We start from the raw sequence: 17,094 nt of genomic DNA on the forward strand, positions 1-17,094 counted from the left end.
TGTGTGTGTGTGTGCAACTTATCACCCTAATTACATTAACAAATTAATTAATTTTTTCAACAAAATTGTTAATAGCGTAATGATTTTCTAGAATTACTCCAACAAAAATTTAGTTCGGAGGTAAGTAGTACCAAACGACCCCCAAATGCTATTAATTAGTAGTATATTTATTTTATCCATAATTTGTTTCCTAAAAATAATAATTTTAATAAAATTGTGTGGCTTCAAATTATTGGTGCCCCATGAATAATTGCTAGTAGGTAGGGATAGCAATTGTAAATCGATATGGCCTGGTCTAACTGAGTTTAATTTTTTACGATAATGGGTTGTAGTTTAGGAGAGAGTTTTAAATATTTTACAATAATTTGGTAAAAGGTATGGCATTAGGAAAGGTGTAAAAAATATGAAGTTTCAATGTTAAGATGATAAAAGTGTGTCATCAATTGCTCCACGCATGGACTATGAATGTGCCTATTAAGAATATTCGATAAAATTAACGATTAAACAAGCTCATATACATAAGAAGACATTAAAATAATAATAATAATAATAATAATAATAATAATAATAATAATAATAATAATAATAATAATAATAATAATAATAATAATAATAATAATAATAATTTATTTTTAAAACTATAAGTAACTATCTTTTTCTCAAAAAAAAAAAAAAAAAAAAAAAAAAAAAAAACTATAAGTAACTATATTACGAGTGTAGAAATTAAAAAAATAATAATAATAATGGACCAATGAAAATGCTTTTTTTTTTTTTTTTGAAAACCCAATGAACATGCTATTTGACCGTGGTTGGTAATTAATTATTAAATTAATTACTTTAATTTTGTTACTTAGATGATTCCAGTATTGTCGGATTATTATTTATTTGACTGGGTTGGTTAATGGTCCAATAAATATTTAGTTGGTCTAATTGCTTGGTTAAAGATGATTGTAATCATTATGGTCCACACAACTTTGTGGACCATACTATCAAATAATATAGGCTAAAGTGTCATTCCACACTATGAACTATATTGGATTGTTCATGCCGCACCTTGGATTTTCATAAGGTATATTTAGATCTATGTACCATTATTTTTTTTTCATTTAGCATTTTTTGCAGGTTACCTATAGGTTACAGGTTATAATATGCTGATATGGATTATTTTTTCTTTTTTCTTTTGTATTATAGCATTCTTGCTGCAATTTCTGTTACCCACCTCGCTCTCTCCACACAACAGTAAGTCCTTGAGTTTTCCAGGGGGAAAGAGGAGCGTTGTACCCCCTCTTCGCGTGGAGGCGCTGGAAGTGATGGTTAGGGGTGGAAATAGGCCAAGTAGAGCCGAGCCGAACTTTTGAAAATTAGGCCTGAGCCTGTTATGAAAATCTAAAGCCTAGGCCTGGGCCTGAGCCTGTATGTAGGCTTTTTGTTAGGCTCAAGCCTGAGCCTACAATTAGCCTGGCTTGACATGATGAAGCCTTTTTAAAAGCCTGTTTAATATTTAGGCCATTAAAAATGCTTCAAAGTAAGTCCTACTTTGAGTCTTTAAGTCCTACATATTAAAACTTTTTTAAAACTTTAATAAGTATATCTAAATAATTTAAGAAATATACCTAATACAAAACTAATACATAATTACATAAGTATATCCACACAATGCAAATATAATAGCATTAAATATAAAATAAAATAAAATAAAACAAGTCACATCTACAACATGCTCGTTAACATGTTTAGAAATAAATTCAATTGTACTATTGTTTATTATCCTATATGATCTCACAAATAATTAACAATCAACTCACATAATTAAGTTGCGACATTTTATTAAATATTATGATAATAAGAACAGTTAATAAAACAATTAAACAATAAAAACACTTACATCAGGATTAACAACAATATTTATAGTTGAATCATAATCTAGAATGGAATTTTGAAGGTGGATAGTTAGATTTTGGTAATTATATATACTTGAGGTTATACTATATATATATATATATATATATATATATATATATATATATATATATATATATATATATATATATATATCTAAAAACATAATAAGCTTCAATCCAGGTTATACCCTTGGTTTATGTCCATGTTTTCCGTTAACTTTTTTTGTACCTTGTGCTATAAAAGTTGTACTACATAATTTTTTGGACAAAAATATCCCTGCTGTTATAACTTCTGTTATCTTTCCACATTATTATTACCATGTACATGCATACACAATATTTTTTCTTACATCCTTCAATGGTAAGTTTGAATTCATTTAGGTTTTAATTAAAATGTTACCATAGTTATATTTAGTAAATTATCATTTCTATAATTTTTACCTGAATAATATTAATATGAATTATACAATTATATATATATATAATACACACACACACACACTATTATTTTTAAAAAATTAATATAACTAAGATTTTAATATTTAATTTTAATATTGGGCATATATTTTTTGCGCATCGCGCATATAAAATACTAGTATATATATATATATATATATATATATATATATATATATATATATATATATATATATATATATGCCAGGCCTGTAGGCCTGAAGGCCGAGCCTGGTAAATATAGGTCTGGCCTGTTTAGTTCAATAGGCTTTCGAAATTGGTTCAAGCCTGACCTTTTTACTAAACGAGCTAGGTCTAGATAGGCTTTAATTAGGCCTGGACGTAGACCCCTACAAGGGGTCTGGCCTATTCCCACCCCTAGTGATGGTGGTGGTCTGTAATCTCGCCGGAAAATGGTTCGTTGAGTACCCAAGTCTGCTCCTTCTCGACCGCGAATATTGATGCAGAGTTTGTGATAAGTCTGGCTCAACCCCATTCTCATCATCAGAAACAAGGACTCAGCACGAATTTATATATTGTTTGAATCTGAAGGAGCTATCCCAAGGAGATTATGATCAGAGAACAATAATTTGTAGTTTTGCACCTTCAAAATAATAAAATATGAATTGTATGTTTATTATGTAGTAGTAACTTCACGTACACAGCCAAAAGAATCATATCATCATCAATATAACTGATTGGAGGAATGAAGCTTTTCAGTGCCTCATAAAAGCGGCAACAAGAGAAGACGAACGAGGCAACCATCAATGCACCAGAGACCGGTATGGTAACCGTCGCTCCGGCGTCAGGTCCAGGCGCTGGTGCTAGAGCATATCTGAGCTCCTGAGTTGCGACGATGGCGGAAAACACAGCGGTAACAGCTATAATTCAATTCGCGTTTTCAATCAGAAAGTATTACGTGGATTAATTTAGGGATTTAGGGCCCACTGAAATATGAAAGAGGTTCCACATCAGCATATTACCATTGCCATGTCATTCTGGTAACCGGAAAACTTACAAAAAATATTAGATGAAAAAAAATTAATGGTACATGGATCTAAATATACATTATGAAAGTTCAAGGTGCGGCATGAACAATCCAATATAGTTCATAGTGCGGGATGACACTTTAGCTAATAATATATATTCAGTACAGAAATAATGTACTTTTAATATGTTAAAAATGTACATTATACTTAGAAAAAGTACATTATTTGAATACTAAAAGTATATTATTTGGTATAATGTATATTCAATACATAAATAATGTAATTTTCGTATATTAAAAATATATTTTTTTTATTATGGTCCATATAACATTGTGTGGACATGATCCACACAATAATTTGCCGGATGATTGAGTTTTGATAGATTGTCCCAATGTTTTAAGTAATTGATTAAGTTGGGCCAAAGTCGTTTGAATAATTGGGCTATCTTATACGGCAAATTTTTGTGTAGAATGTGGTCAACATAGTTGTATAGACCACGGTCTAAAATGACGTTGATTTGATGTTAAAAAAAAATAATAATAAAATAAAATTCTTACTCCGTGTGTGTGTTAGAAGGAAATTACTTTATGTACTCCCAAAAACATACTTTAAACTTTTATTGTCATGTGTGTTCAAATTTGATTGGAGGAAGAAAAAAAGGAATGAATAAGGCTATCCCTATTTAGAAGGTTAGTTTCTCATGATTTGTGAGAAAATTTTTACCAACATGGAAGAGAGAGAGATGAAGAGAGACGATAAAATATGTCTTGCAAATATGAGTTTTTTTGCAGAATTGTAGGGTCCACTTTGCCAGCCTCTCTCAATCTCTATTTGCATGTTGCAGAAATGTGGGGTCCACTTCCACCCCTTCCTGTTTATTTATCCTGTCAGATAGAAAGAAAATTAGACCCCAAAGAGCCCTTCTTTACTACTTTAGGGGGTGGGGGTGAAGGGGTGGTTTACATACAATCGAGGCAAAGTGATTTTTTATTTTCTTTTAAATCAGCTTTTATTATTTTTTTCTTTCATTTTTTTTCTTCCATCCCATCTTATCTTTCCTAATTACACTTACAAAAACTTCTCAAAAATTACAACAAAAATCTAAGGATGTCCTAAACATCATGACCCCCTACTAAATTAAGCAATCAAGGCATGTCATGTCATAGGGAGTAGAAAATGAGAGTAGGATATGGGAGTTCATGTAGAATTACTCGTATTAGAATAATAAACATTTTGGGGTAAGATAATGTATTTTATGAGTTAAAATAATGTACTTTATGTGTTACAATAATGTATTTCATGAGTTAGAATAATATATAATATACTTTATGTGTTAGAATAATGAAATTTTTGGGATAAGATAATGATTTTATGAGTTAGAATAATGTACTTTATGTATTAAAATAAGTATTTTATGAGTTAAAATAATGTACTTTATATGTTTTTAAATGATTGCTAATTAATGGACTTGACTTGTGATTGTTTAGAAATTATGGAGTTTGGTAATGAGTAATGACCCATAATACATTTCAAGAAAATAAATGTGGATGAGATAATTCGGACACGTATAGTGTTTATTTATTTTAAAAAAAAATACTATACGCGTCCAAAGTTCCTGAACTTTGGACGCATTTTGTAGTTTTGAGCGTCCAAATAATTGTAACAATTAGCGTCTCCTACATACGCGTCCAAGCAACTTTGAACTCGTATTAGCCTTAATTTTGGACGCGAATGACTGTTTATGTACTAGTGCGTCGCACATAACACTGTGCGTCCCGCGCCTTCCAAAACGACGTCGTTTTGGTAAGTTATGTAGGGAGTTGACGTGATTATGTATATTTGTTTATACAATTATGTGTATTTGTTTATACAATTATGTACATTTTTTATACAATTATGTACTTCATTTTAAACAATTATGTACATCCGAAATAGGAAATTTATGTGTACTATGTTAAAAGTTTATGTGTATTATGTTAAAAGTATGTACATTCATGTATACAATTATGTGTATTCTAGTATAAAATTATGTACATTTTTGAACATGAGATTTTTTTAAAAAAAAAAATTAACTGCTAACACAGGGTAGCGAAATTTCAAAAAAAAAATAAAAAAATGAAACGACGTCGTTTTGCATCAGGGCGCACAATGCAATGTGCGCCCTAGTGCACGATATAAATTGCCAACTTGAAGGGCTATATGCCCTTTTATAGGCACAAGAAGGTGACGGGTTTGACCCGTCACCTTTGACCTCGACCCGTAGATCGGGACCGAACCTTTTAGCCCCGACCCGGCTATAAATGGGAACACGGACCCAAGGTATATATTTTATCACTATAGTAATGACTTAAACTCTGAGATTTTTCCTAAACTACAATAGGTTGAAATATTATGTTCTAAATTATGATACATTTAATCATATTTATTGTACTTTTTGCACGTCATTATTCATTCCCTTGTACAATATTTCTTCCCGCACATCAAAGTGTTTGTATACGAAGACAATTTTAATCAAATTGATTAGACAATTGACTATATAATTACAAGATTACAAGTTCAATTCGATTTACAACTTAGTTTAAAATTTGTATTTGGTTTTAATTTGGGTTCAAAGAACTTAACATATGAATATATGATACATAGCCCGTAGCCGTTATCATTTCTACATGCTCCATAATCACGCCTCTTCATATTCTATAACACCCAAGTTTCAAAGTTATACCAAAAGATGCCATCAAACCTATATTTAATGAATGAATAAATACACTATGGTCATATGTTATATGCGTAGTTATAATAAAAATTTCTTTTTTATTTTTAGAAACTTGTATGGATGGGATATATATATTGAAGAGTCACCTTGAAAATTGAAAGGAAAAAATTTAGTGTGAGAATGGTGAGCTCCTTGTGGGCACCGGATGATAGTCATGTCACTTAATGAGTCATTCCGTCACTGATTTATCACTTTTACAAATTTTTCTCCCAAAAGGTTGAATCCCTAACTCTAAGGGCTCCACACTCGGCTTGACAGAGCATTTGGAAGGATGTAAATCACGGTGACTCAATGGTTCAGCGGACAGGGCCAAATGCCAGTGCGCACAAAGAATTTGCTCACTTTGAACGTAATTCTCACACTGTTATTGCCGAAATTTGAAACTTGGTCTCTTCTCCTAAATACTGCTCACTAAACCATTTAGCTAAGCCTATGCAGGCCACTTTTACAAATTCTGTTAAGTCGAGATGTAAAGATCAGAGTCAGAGATTTTACATTTTGTAGGCAAGCAATTGAACCCACTAATCAATGAGTAATCATTAACTTCACATAAATGTATTTAAGTTGCCCATATGATTTTGTGATAAGTGGAATTTAATTCTCACCTTCACAATTCGTTAAATCGTTAGGATTCCCGCCAACTGTGTCTGCCTCTCTCTGAAGCCACAGGCACAGCCATGGCGTTCGTCGCAACTTTGCTGATTATTTTGCCTCTCGGATGCGCTCAAGGTTTCATCAACAGTGCCCCTTCTCCGTCTCCCAACTCTCCTCCTTCTTCTCCGCCGCTGGTTCCGGCGTTGTTCGTGATCGGAGACTCCTCCGTCGACTGTGGAAACCACACTTTTCTCGGCAACTTCGCTCGGGCCGATAGACTTCCTTACGGACGGGATTTCGACACTCGCCAACCTACTGGCCGCTTCTCCAATGGACGAATCGCTGTTGATTATCTTGGTAATTACTTCTCTAGTTCTCTAGTTGCTTTAGTTTTCTGTTCGGATTCTTAGAGCACAAATGAAATTTTCTGTTTTATGTTTTCACTTGCTCTTGAATCGCAGTGCATTTTTCACTGAGAAAGTAGAGGAATTATAAGATTGAGTTCTTGATTTCTTGTTTGTTTCATATGTAATTGTGTTATGGATTGCATTCTTAGTTGCGATTTTTCATAGTTCTAATTTCAAGATGTTGTTCAATTCTGGATTAGCGTTGAATCTAGGGTTGCCATTTGTGCCGGGTTATCATGGGAAACCCGATTCCGCTGATGATCTGATCCAGGGAGTGAATTATGCTTCTGCTGAAGCTAGCATCGTTTTATCCACTGGCTCTGAATGGGTACATTTCCTTCCCTCCATTATTTCAAGATTGCTCTAAATTGCAACTTATGATTCACATAACACAAACTCTTATCAGGTTTGATCATATCTGTCTTGTGGCTGTTCTTGATCATATCGTTTTATCCTCAATTGTTTGCAGGGTGGGTTTAGCTCACTTACACACCAGATTCAGCATGCAATCGAGACGTTTCAGCAGATTAAACTAAGCATGGGTGAGGAAGAAGGAGCTCGTCTGATCTCAAACTCTATATTCTACATTTCTATTGGAACCAATGACTACATTCGTTACTATCATCATAATAGATCCGATCCTCAGTCTCTTTATCTTCCTTGGAGTTTCAACCAGCTCTTGATTCAGGGTTTAAAGCAGGAGATTGTGGTAAACACTAAACAGACTGTTCTATCACCATTATTACTGTATTTTTTTTTTTTTTTTGGGTATTAGAGAACATTCCTGATATGTTGATTGAACAGAACCTCTATGATGCTGATGTAAGAAAAGTGGTTGTGATGGGATTGGGGCCAATGGGTTGTGCTCCCTATTACATCTGGCGATATCGTAACCAGCCTGGACATTGCGTGGAAATAATGAACGATATGATAGTGGAGTTTAACTTAGCACTGAGGTACATTGTTGATGAACTCGGTCAAGAGCTTGCAGATGCAAAAATCATCTTCTGCGACGCGTTTCAGAGTTCCATGGAGATTATAGAGAATCTTCATCGCTATGGTAGAGCAATTCAATCTTTGGCATAGTAAAAATCGATCATCTGATATGGATTAGGATCAGTGATTTTCTGTTTTCGTTTTATTTTAGGTTTCAGTGTTAATGAAGAGGCTTGCTGCGGTTTTGGGAGGCGTAGAGCTTGGTTTTCATGTATGTCTCCTGAGATGGCTTGCAGCAACGCGTCTAACCATATATGGTGGGACCAATTTCATCCAACCGATGCAGTAAACGCAATCCTGGCTGATAACATCTGGTCTGGCCTGCATTCAAGTATATGCTATCCCATGAACTTGCTGGATATGATATAAGCTCTGAGGTATTTTGCCCTTAAGATCTGCAAATATCTTTTGCCCTTTTTTTCTTTAGTTTCAATGCAGAAACAGTAAAATTTTAGGAGAAATGTGTACAGATATCAGATATAATGAAAAGTACTTGGTCATATCCATACATGGTTCAAAACTCGAACTCCTCTATATGGTTAAAATCAGTCTCTTTAACGTTCTTCCTCCGAATGCCTATGACAAATTTCTGTCACAGAACCAGTTCCCAGTCTTGAACGCGAGTGCTCATCACAAAGCTTGGAAATGCGAGAGTTATTTCCCTGGAATATACGTAAAGACTTAAAGTATTTAGTCCAAAATGACAAAAACTGTAACTGCTTAAGAACACAGTTTTTTGACAGAAAGTGTATTGTTCTCACTTTAGAGATGGCAGTGTCATGTTCTTTATGAGAGAAGGATTTCTTGCAACAAACGCCTTCCACTCTTCGGGATCAATTCTCCCATCCCCGTTTATATCCGCCTCTAAGATTGTCTGTTCTCTAAAACATTACATCAGTTAGCTATCAAGAACAGACAAAAGAACAGATAAAAAGAACAGATGAAATAAAGGAGTTTAGTTCTTAACCTTATCCACAATTGCTTCAATTATATCCTCTGTAGGCATAACATCATATTCAGTCAGACTAGCCAATACCATTTCCTTCAACTACATGATTAAACGCAAAATAAACCGAAAACTATTAAAAGAAAATTTCCAAGCAAAACAAGCTAGAATAATGAGCACTCGGGTATATGATTCTGTACCTCATCGCGCTCAATATAACCAGTATGCCTTAGGTCATACAATCTAAACGCAACTGCAAGACGATAAGTCTTTAGCAAAAACTGCAGCCATGCCCTAAATTATACTTGGAAAGATGTGTCTTACATGCAATTTTGTCAGCTTCTGGTGTCTTTGGATGGAATACATTTAATGCCCGAACAAACTCTCCGAATTCAATCACCCCGTTATCCTTCTGATCAAACAACTTAAACAACTGCAATAATGTTAGTTGAAACTACACTGTGCAGAAGAGTTCAAGAATGCGTTGACGAAATCAATGTTCTCACCCTATCTGCAAAAAAATTCTGCTTGCTGCTAGATTTGAAAAGCCCGAGCAGAAACTCTTCCTGTACTAGAAATCAATAATCGAGGTAAACAATGTGGTCTTTGAACTTCACCGTGGAAAATGTGAAAGGAATACCTTGTGGATAAGACCGTCATCAGTTATGGAACGGCTTAGCTGCTCATATAGGATATGCAAAGCCTCCACTTCGTTCACCGTAACTGTCAAAACAAACACTAATTGCTGTTTCAGTATGTTATTGGCTTTCCTTTTGTTGGCCAGAGGCCGGTAATGGCCAAGTCTAGCACCCGGGGGCGAGGCCTAAAGGGCTTAAAAGGCCAAGTCCAGCACCCAGCTTTTCGAAAATGTGTGTGGCAGTATAAAGAAATAAAGTTGCGCCTTCAGTACTAGCTATAGCTTTTGGCGCTTTATCCTAACACTTTTTTCTTATGAATCATTATTGGGAAGAGACGTTATCTTACAAGCAGTCTCGGAAGCAAGAGTGGCATTATCATCAATACTAGATAGATGCCTTGGCTGCAAACATAATAAGCGCTTGATCATACGCATAATGCAGTGGATGGCTCGAGATCTAAAAACGTTTCAGACGTTTCACCTGCCACAGTAAAACACATGTTTTTCTTTAACCTCAGAACAGACAACATAGTTTACTGCAGTATCCTCAATGTTTCAGTTTTTTGCTGCATTGACTTTCCAGAACCATTTTAAAGTCTTTCCAGTCTAGATTTAATCATCTCCAAAAGGGCAGATATGCAGATCTAAAATTGCCCAAAATGCCAAAACCCAAAGAGAATGAAAATTCATAATATAGAAAAGGAAATTATTTAGTCAAAATCCCTGTTTGGCAGTGCAAGATAATAAGTGATTCTTGAACAGATGAAAAGATGGAAATCTGTAGGACCCAGAAAACATGATGGGACTTCACAATCCCATATATAACCTCTCATTATTAGCATTAAAGATTTCATTAAATCCCCAAATGAGAAACACAGAATCAAGGATAGTGTTGCTAGTAAAATGAGAATGGTAAGAAAAGATTTGAGTTTGAGCATACCTGTTATGATACTGTGAGTTCTTTAGGTCTCTGGTTGACTATTATTCATATTTCGTGCTTCATCTTTATAGGCAAGTCAGCTCTTCATATTCGTGGGAAATGTTCTTTAAAATTTGGTATCAAAAGTCAAAACATCATAATAATTCACTTGTTTTTTTTTTTTTTTAAACATAATTCACTTGTTTAATTTTGCTGAAAAATATATGCCATCTCATTTGCTCTGGGGTTGACTATCTCTCATTTAATGAGATTAGAAAAGCTTGAATTGACTTTTTATTTAATATGAAATTCAATATCCTCACTACGTGAAATGAATCTGGATTCAACACGAGGTAGAGGTTATTAAAAATGAAAAGTGTCAAATTGTTCTCTAAGGGGGTGTATTCAATCATGAATTTCATAGAGTTTTAAAGATTTTTATAAACTTTAAAAGTTTGGGGTATTCAATTCAAACTTTTAGAGAGTCTTTAAAAGTCAGGCAGTATTCAATCAAAATTTTTAAAGAGTCTTTAAAAGTCGTGTGGTATTCGATTAAGATTTTTATAGAGTCTTTAAAAGTCATGTGGTATTCAAAAAGTTATGAACTTTTGTAAACTTTTTAATTTTAAGACTTTTGTAGACTTTTCCTTCTCAAATATAAATAGTTGAAATCCAACCATCAACCCCAAGATTTCAAAATTTTCTTTCTAACAACTTTGAATGTTTTCTCTCTCTACTTAAACTCTATTTTTCTCCCTATTTAAACTTTATAAACCTATCTAAATTTAATAAAATTAATTTTTTCTTCATTATCCCATATTTTCCTCATACCTAAAACTCAACCAATTTTTTTCTCTCTCCTAAACTTTACAATCTTCCTCTAAAAATTCGAAATAATATTATTTTTACTTCATTATTGCTTATTTATATTGATTTTTATTTTTTCAGTGAATTTTTTATCTCTAATTTTCTCTAATTCTCCCTAAATACATGAATAAAGCAAATTTTTCATCATCAAATTTTAGTATATGTTTCATAATATTCATATAAATACTTATATATTTTGATTTTTATTCTTTTTATGTTTATATTCGTAATATATATTTTTCCTATTTTTAACAAGTTACTACGAATAGCGAACTATTGTTCGCAACAACAATTTGGGGTTGCAAACAGTAGCACCTTCTTGTTGTTCGGAGTCTCTTATTGTAAATAATAGTTCTTTGCGTGATGTCTAGCAATATATCAAGTATAATTATATATATATATATATATATATATATATATATATATATATATATATATATATATATATATATATATATATATATTAAATTTTTATTTTTTTTTATTTTATGCAACTTGTAATTATATTTTTAAATATTTTATTTGATCAATTCTTTTATTATAAATTTTATTATTCAATATTGTTATGAATTTCTAATGAAATAATTTTTTTTTATGTTTATTAATAATATATATAAGTAATTAGCATATAAGTCTCAACCTACATACTATGGAGATAAATAATAATGTTGATGTGGGTGAAGAACTATGTTATAAAAAAAATTTATGATATATTATAAATGTTTTGTAAGAAAATTATATAAATGATAAGAATCAAAATCATTAAAAGTTTGTAAGGATGTATTCAATTTAGAATTTCAATGACTTTAGTAGACTTTTTTAAATAAAAAGTTGATAAAAGTCTATAGAAGTTTTTTATATAGACTTTTATAGAGTCTTATAAAGTTTTAAAAAGTTTTGAACGACTCTATGAAAGTCAATCAAAATTTATTAAAATCTATCATTTTAAAAGTCTTTAAAACTCTACAAAAGTCATGATTGAATACACCCCCCTAAATCTAACAAATAGTGTAATTAGGGTCTTTACCTGGAAAAAAAAAAAAAAAAAACCTACAATGGAATAACCCTAAACCAACAAAATAGTGCAATTAAGTCATAATCTTACCTGTTTAACAAGTTATCACGGATATGACACTGATTAGACAAACACGCAGTGACTTAATGTTTAGAGCAAATACCAATTTTGGTCCTAAGTATTAGCAAAATGATAGTTTTGATCCATATGTTTAATTCTTACCGATTTTCATCAACGACTGTTGTTTTAGTATCAATTTTCATCCACGACTATTATTTTAGTACCAAAATTCATCACGCCGGTCACCTCTCTATTTAAGGCATGCCAAAATCTAAAAAATTTAAGGACATTCTTGTTCTTTTCAAATTAAGATTCCAATTTGAGCATGAATAAAGGGATTTAAGCCCTACGATCCATCCCAATTCGCAATTCTCCTCCAAATCATACCTTAATTTGAGGAGGAGAGCTGTGAATTGGGATAGATCTTAGAGCTTAAATCCTTTTATTTATGCATGCTCAAATTCGAATCTTAATTTGAAAATGATGAAAATACCCTTAATAATTTTATATTTCGGCATGTCTTAAATGAAGGGGTAACTCGTGATGAATTTTGGCACTAAAACAATAGTCGTGGATAAAAATTGGTAAAAATTAAATATGTGGATCAAAATTATCATTTTACTAATACTCGTAGAACCAAAATTGATATTTGCTCTAATGTTTATGTGGATCTAAATATACAATTTTTTATTTTATTTTATTTTTATCTCTTAAAAGCTTTTTTTAACCATAGATCTATATGTCCAAATTTGGACATGGACATGTTTTTTATGTCCAAATCTAGATAGACAAAGACAGTCAAGCCACCTTCGTGGCTAGAGGGATAAGGTGACTACAATTACCTTTCATCCTTTTCTCAATGGTCGGTGATTGTTTTTATTTCAAAAATAAAATTTAAAATAATAAAATAAAAGAAAATTACACACTTATGATCAACATAAATATTAAAATGCCATGTGTTAAGTAACGCTACATTAGCGGTAATCTATAAAATCGACAATATTTAAAATTTTTTAATTATACTATTTTATCGATTTAGAATATCCCATTAATTTTTATTTGTTCCTCATAGACCTTAATTGCAGTATTTCTAAAACTTAACTTTGATACCTTTTCCTCTCAAAAATAAAAGTAGACATTTTTGTTCAGAGTTTAGACCCAATGAAATATACTACGAAAGTAGCGCATATTCTCTTTGGAAGTTGTGGATTCCAATTACCTGTTTTGACTTTCGGAATTATATATATATATATTTTAATAATCATTATTTTTCTTTTATGAAGATAAAAATATCAAAAATAAAAGGAGGTCGATACACTAACCACTCCCTACAATCAGACAAAAAAAAAAAAAAAAAACTTCTGAATTAACATGTGGACAATTATATTGACTGATTGCTTAATAAAAGAAACAAAAACATTTGGTAAAGTTAAAAGGATGTCTTTTACATGATGCAAAATTAATCCAAAAGAAGAATCATAGTTTGTATCATTCAGAGTTGTTGGATAAGATGAATCTAAAATTTGTCATAATCCCTGGCCCTCATCCACAGAATAGCTTCTGTGAAGACTCCTTGGCATGGTAGACTTTTTGCTACAACAAAGTGGTCTCCATGCAAAATTTCTAAGAAAAATAAAAAGAAAAGCCATGTTGGCAAAGAGAGAGAGGGTAGTTGAGATTTATCAGTAAGAGAGGAGATTATTGCACAAAAGTGGATCTCACCGAGAAAATATGCCAGCCGCGTGTGCCGCATGCGTGTTGCAATTGTGCCCAGTTGGGCGCGTCAGGCGCCGACAGTAATCTTTTTTTTTTAATTAGTTTTTTTTCTCTCTCTCTATTATTCTCTTTTCTAACCACACTTACAAAACTCCTCAAAAATCACAAAATATTTTCACTATTATGAATGCTCTAAGTAAACCAATTTGATTTGTTGTCAATAATTTTATACTTTGTATCAGCCTGCAGTCAGTAAAGTTGGCAGTCAACATCTGGTTCGTTAGGATGCCATGAATCAAACCTCTTTCCTCTACTAACAATTTTGTGAGAACTGGAATCTAACATCTCCTCCTTTGTACCAGAATGTCTTGGCACGTTACTTCCAGAATAAATTTGTTGGTTAAGGAGCCACACACATCGTCTCTGGGCATACAAAATACTAAAAAAGGTGAAAATTCATTTCATCATTCAGAGTTTAAATAATTTAAAATTTATCAAATAGATGTTAATTTTACTAAACCTGATAGATATATTAGAAATGTGTTAGACTAAAATATCACATGCATCATATAATATGTGATAACAGGATCGACTAACCTCCAGCCATGGTTCTTGGTACGGTTGAGCGATCCGGACTGCTGCAGAGATAATGAGTATTTTGTCTCTCACTTTACTCAGCTCTCTCTAGATGGTGTATGAGGTATGTATTGTGAGCAGTGAGAGGACTAGTGACCTTATATAACCAATGGCCATCATTGTGGTTGATTGTCTTTAGGTCTTCTAAACCCTAACTAGACTCCTAATCATAATGGTAGTCTAGCTATTAGGTTATTAGTGTTGCACCACATATCAAATACTGAATATTATCATAACTTATCCTAATGTTATAATAATAGTAACGGATAAACGTTACATTCTCCCACTTGGTGCAAGCACTACCACTCAATAACAGAAAAACACCAACCATAATGATATGTTCTCATTAGCACGAGTAGTATCCATTATGATCAAATGCAAACTGCCATTGAGCACTTAATTAGGAAACAAAACCCAACGAAATAAACACTATGTTTATTCCAAGTCCCTGAAGTACATTTTCTCATCAATATAAAGCAAATGAAGGTGTACACACTTAATTGAGAAAATGTCTGAATGCCAAAGAATTTTATTAAAACTGAATGTATATATATACAAATTACAAATTGGGCGAAAGTCCCATTTTCTGAATCAGATCCTTGAACTTAAATGGTGGCATACCTTTAGTCAAGGGATCTGCTAACATCAACTCAGTATGAATGCGTTCAATGAATACAACTTTATTTTTGACACGCTCCCTAATTGCTAAGAACTTGATGTCGATGTGCTTAGTTCGACTCCCACTTTTGTCGTTCTTAGCTAGGAAGACTGTAGCTGAGTTGTCACAGTAGACTTTCAACGGCTTAGATATAGAATCCATAACTCTAAGCCCAGAGATAAAATTCTTTAGCCAAACACCCTGTGAAGTAGCCTCGAAACAGGAAACGAACTCGGCTTCCATGGTAGAAGTAGCTATTAAGGACTGTTTAACACTTCTCCATGAGATAGCCCCACCGGCCATAATGAAGACGCACCCAGAAGTTGATTTTCGAGAATCAACACAGCCAGCGAAGTCCACGTCTGAATAACCGACAAGATCTAAATTGTCTGTCTGCCTAAACCCAAGCTTGTAACTTTTGGTTCCTTTGAGATACCTTAGAACCTTCTTTACAGCTCCCCAATTGCCTAACGCAGGATTGTGTTGGTAACGCCCTAGCATTCCAACCGCAAAAGCAATATCCGGCCTCGTACAAACTTGAATATATCCAAGACATCCAACTGCTGCAGCATAAGGGATGTTCTCCATGGATTCCTTCTCCAAATCATTTTTCGGACATTGGTCCAAACTGAATCTACCCCCCTTAGATATGGGAGCAGCGTTTGGTGAACAATTTTGCATATGAAATCTCTCTAAAACTTTGTTTATATATGTTTCTTGAGATAAACCCAGTATACCCCGGGACCTATCTCTCTGAATTTTAATGCCAATAACATAAGAGGCATCACCCATATCCTTCATATCAAAGTTCTTAGAAAGAAATTGTTTCACATCACGAAGCATCCCCTTATCATTGGTGGCAAGTAAGATGTCATCCACATATAAAACAAGAAAGCAAATTTTACTCCCACTCACCTTCTGGTATATACAGTTATCTGAGGGATTTTCAACAAAACCAAATGAAGAAATTACCCCATCGAACTTGATGTACCATTGACGGGAGGCTTGTTTTAAACCGTATATGGATTTCTTAAGTTTACATACTAAATGCTCACCCCCCCCCCCCCCTAGAAGAGAAACCTTCAGGTTGTTTCATATAAACCCCCTCTTCTAGATCACCATTTAGGAAAGCGGTTTTCACATCCGTTTGTTGCAACTCAAGATTAAAATGTGCAACTAATGCCAGAATGGCCCCAAGTGAATCTTTCTTTGATACAGGAGAAAAAGTCTCCTTGTAATCGATTCCTTCTTTTTGAGTAAATCCCTTGGCAACAAGCCGGGCATTGTATCTCTCAATGTTGCCTAATGAGTTTCTTTTAGTCTTAAAAACCCATTTACAGCCAATGGCCTTGGCCCCATTAGGCAACTCAACAAGATCCCAAACTCCATTGTCCTTCATGTAATTCATTTCATCTTTCATGGCTTCTAACCATAAGTCAAACTGTGCACAATTTGTGGCTTGAGAGAATGTTTCAGGATCATCTTCAGCCCCTATGTCAGATTCTTGTAGATACGAAACATAAT

At 33.1% G+C, this 17,094-nt stretch overlaps 2 protein-coding genes across 4 annotated transcripts; one reads left to right on the forward strand and one right to left on the reverse strand.

The window, feature by feature from the left end:
* The first annotated feature begins 6,735 nt into the window (after nt 1-6,735).
* LOC109156996 (GDSL esterase/lipase At5g08460-like) lies at nt 6,736-8,504 on the forward strand. 2 transcript variants are annotated; one of them, XM_019304880.1, is made up of 5 exons: nt 6,736-7,070; nt 7,321-7,448; nt 7,590-7,829; nt 7,925-8,180; nt 8,268-8,504. In XM_019304880.1, the coding sequence occupies exons 1-5, from the start codon at nt 6,797-6,799 to the stop codon at nt 8,483-8,485; spliced, it is 1,116 nt and encodes a 371-aa protein (XP_019160425.1). In that variant the 5' UTR covers nt 6,736-6,796; the 3' UTR covers nt 8,486-8,504. The 2 variants fall into 2 exon arrangements, with proteins under 2 accessions (XP_019160425.1, XP_019160426.1); XM_019304881.1 differs by having other exon boundaries at nt 7,333-7,448.
* On the reverse strand, nt 8,501-10,756 carry LOC109156997 (calcineurin B-like protein 7). Of its 2 annotated transcripts, none has more exons than XM_019304882.1 (9): nt 10,640-10,756; nt 10,047-10,180; nt 9,703-9,800; nt 9,569-9,628; nt 9,387-9,495; nt 9,263-9,315; nt 9,084-9,164; nt 8,878-8,990; nt 8,501-8,778 (listed from the first exon to the last, which is right to left on the reverse strand). In XM_019304882.1, exons 2-9 carry the CDS (start codon nt 10,132-10,134, stop codon nt 8,709-8,711), a joined length of 672 nt encoding a protein of 223 aa, XP_019160427.1. In that variant the 5' UTR covers nt 10,135-10,180; nt 10,640-10,756; the 3' UTR covers nt 8,501-8,708. The 2 variants fall into 2 exon arrangements, with proteins under 2 accessions (XP_019160427.1, XP_019160428.1); XM_019304883.1 differs by having other exon boundaries at nt 8,504-8,778; nt 9,703-9,785; nt 10,640-10,754.
* Nucleotides 10,757-17,094: the final 6,338 nt, after the last annotated feature.

Source organism: Ipomoea nil, unplaced genomic scaffold, assembly GCF_001879475.1.
Source record: "Ipomoea nil cultivar Tokyo-kokei standard unplaced genomic scaffold, Asagao_1.1 scaffold2761, whole genome shotgun sequence".
Taxonomy (NCBI): Eukaryota; Viridiplantae; Streptophyta; class Magnoliopsida; order Solanales; family Convolvulaceae; genus Ipomoea; species Ipomoea nil.

What these genes read in the sequence shown, in the direction of transcription:
- LOC109156996 (XM_019304880.1), top strand. Translation starts at nt 6,797, where the DNA reads ATGGCGTTCGTCGCAACTTTGCTGATTATTTTGCCTCTCGGATGCGCT. An exon ending in AATCGCTGTTGATTATCTTG is followed by an intron (nt 7,071 to 7,320) that starts GTAATTACTTCT and finishes ATTCTGGATTAG; the next exon opens with CGTTGAATCTAGGGTTGCCA. An exon ending in AGAGAATCTTCATCGCTATG is followed by an intron (nt 8,181 to 8,267) that starts GTAGAGCAATTC and finishes GTTTTATTTTAG; the next exon opens with GTTTCAGTGTTAATGAAGAG.
- LOC109156997 (XM_019304882.1), bottom strand. Translation starts at nt 10,134, where the DNA reads ATGCGTATGATCAAGCGCTTATTATGTTTGCAGCCAAGGCATCTATCT. An exon ending in TCTTGCTTCCGAGACTGCTT is followed by an intron (nt 9,801 to 10,046) that starts GTAAGATAACGT and finishes AACAGCAATTAG; the next exon opens with TGTTTGTTTTGACAGTTACG. An exon ending in ATGACGGTCTTATCCACAAG is followed by an intron (nt 9,629 to 9,702) that starts GTATTCCTTTCA and finishes TTTCTAGTACAG; the next exon opens with GAAGAGTTTCTGCTCGGGCT.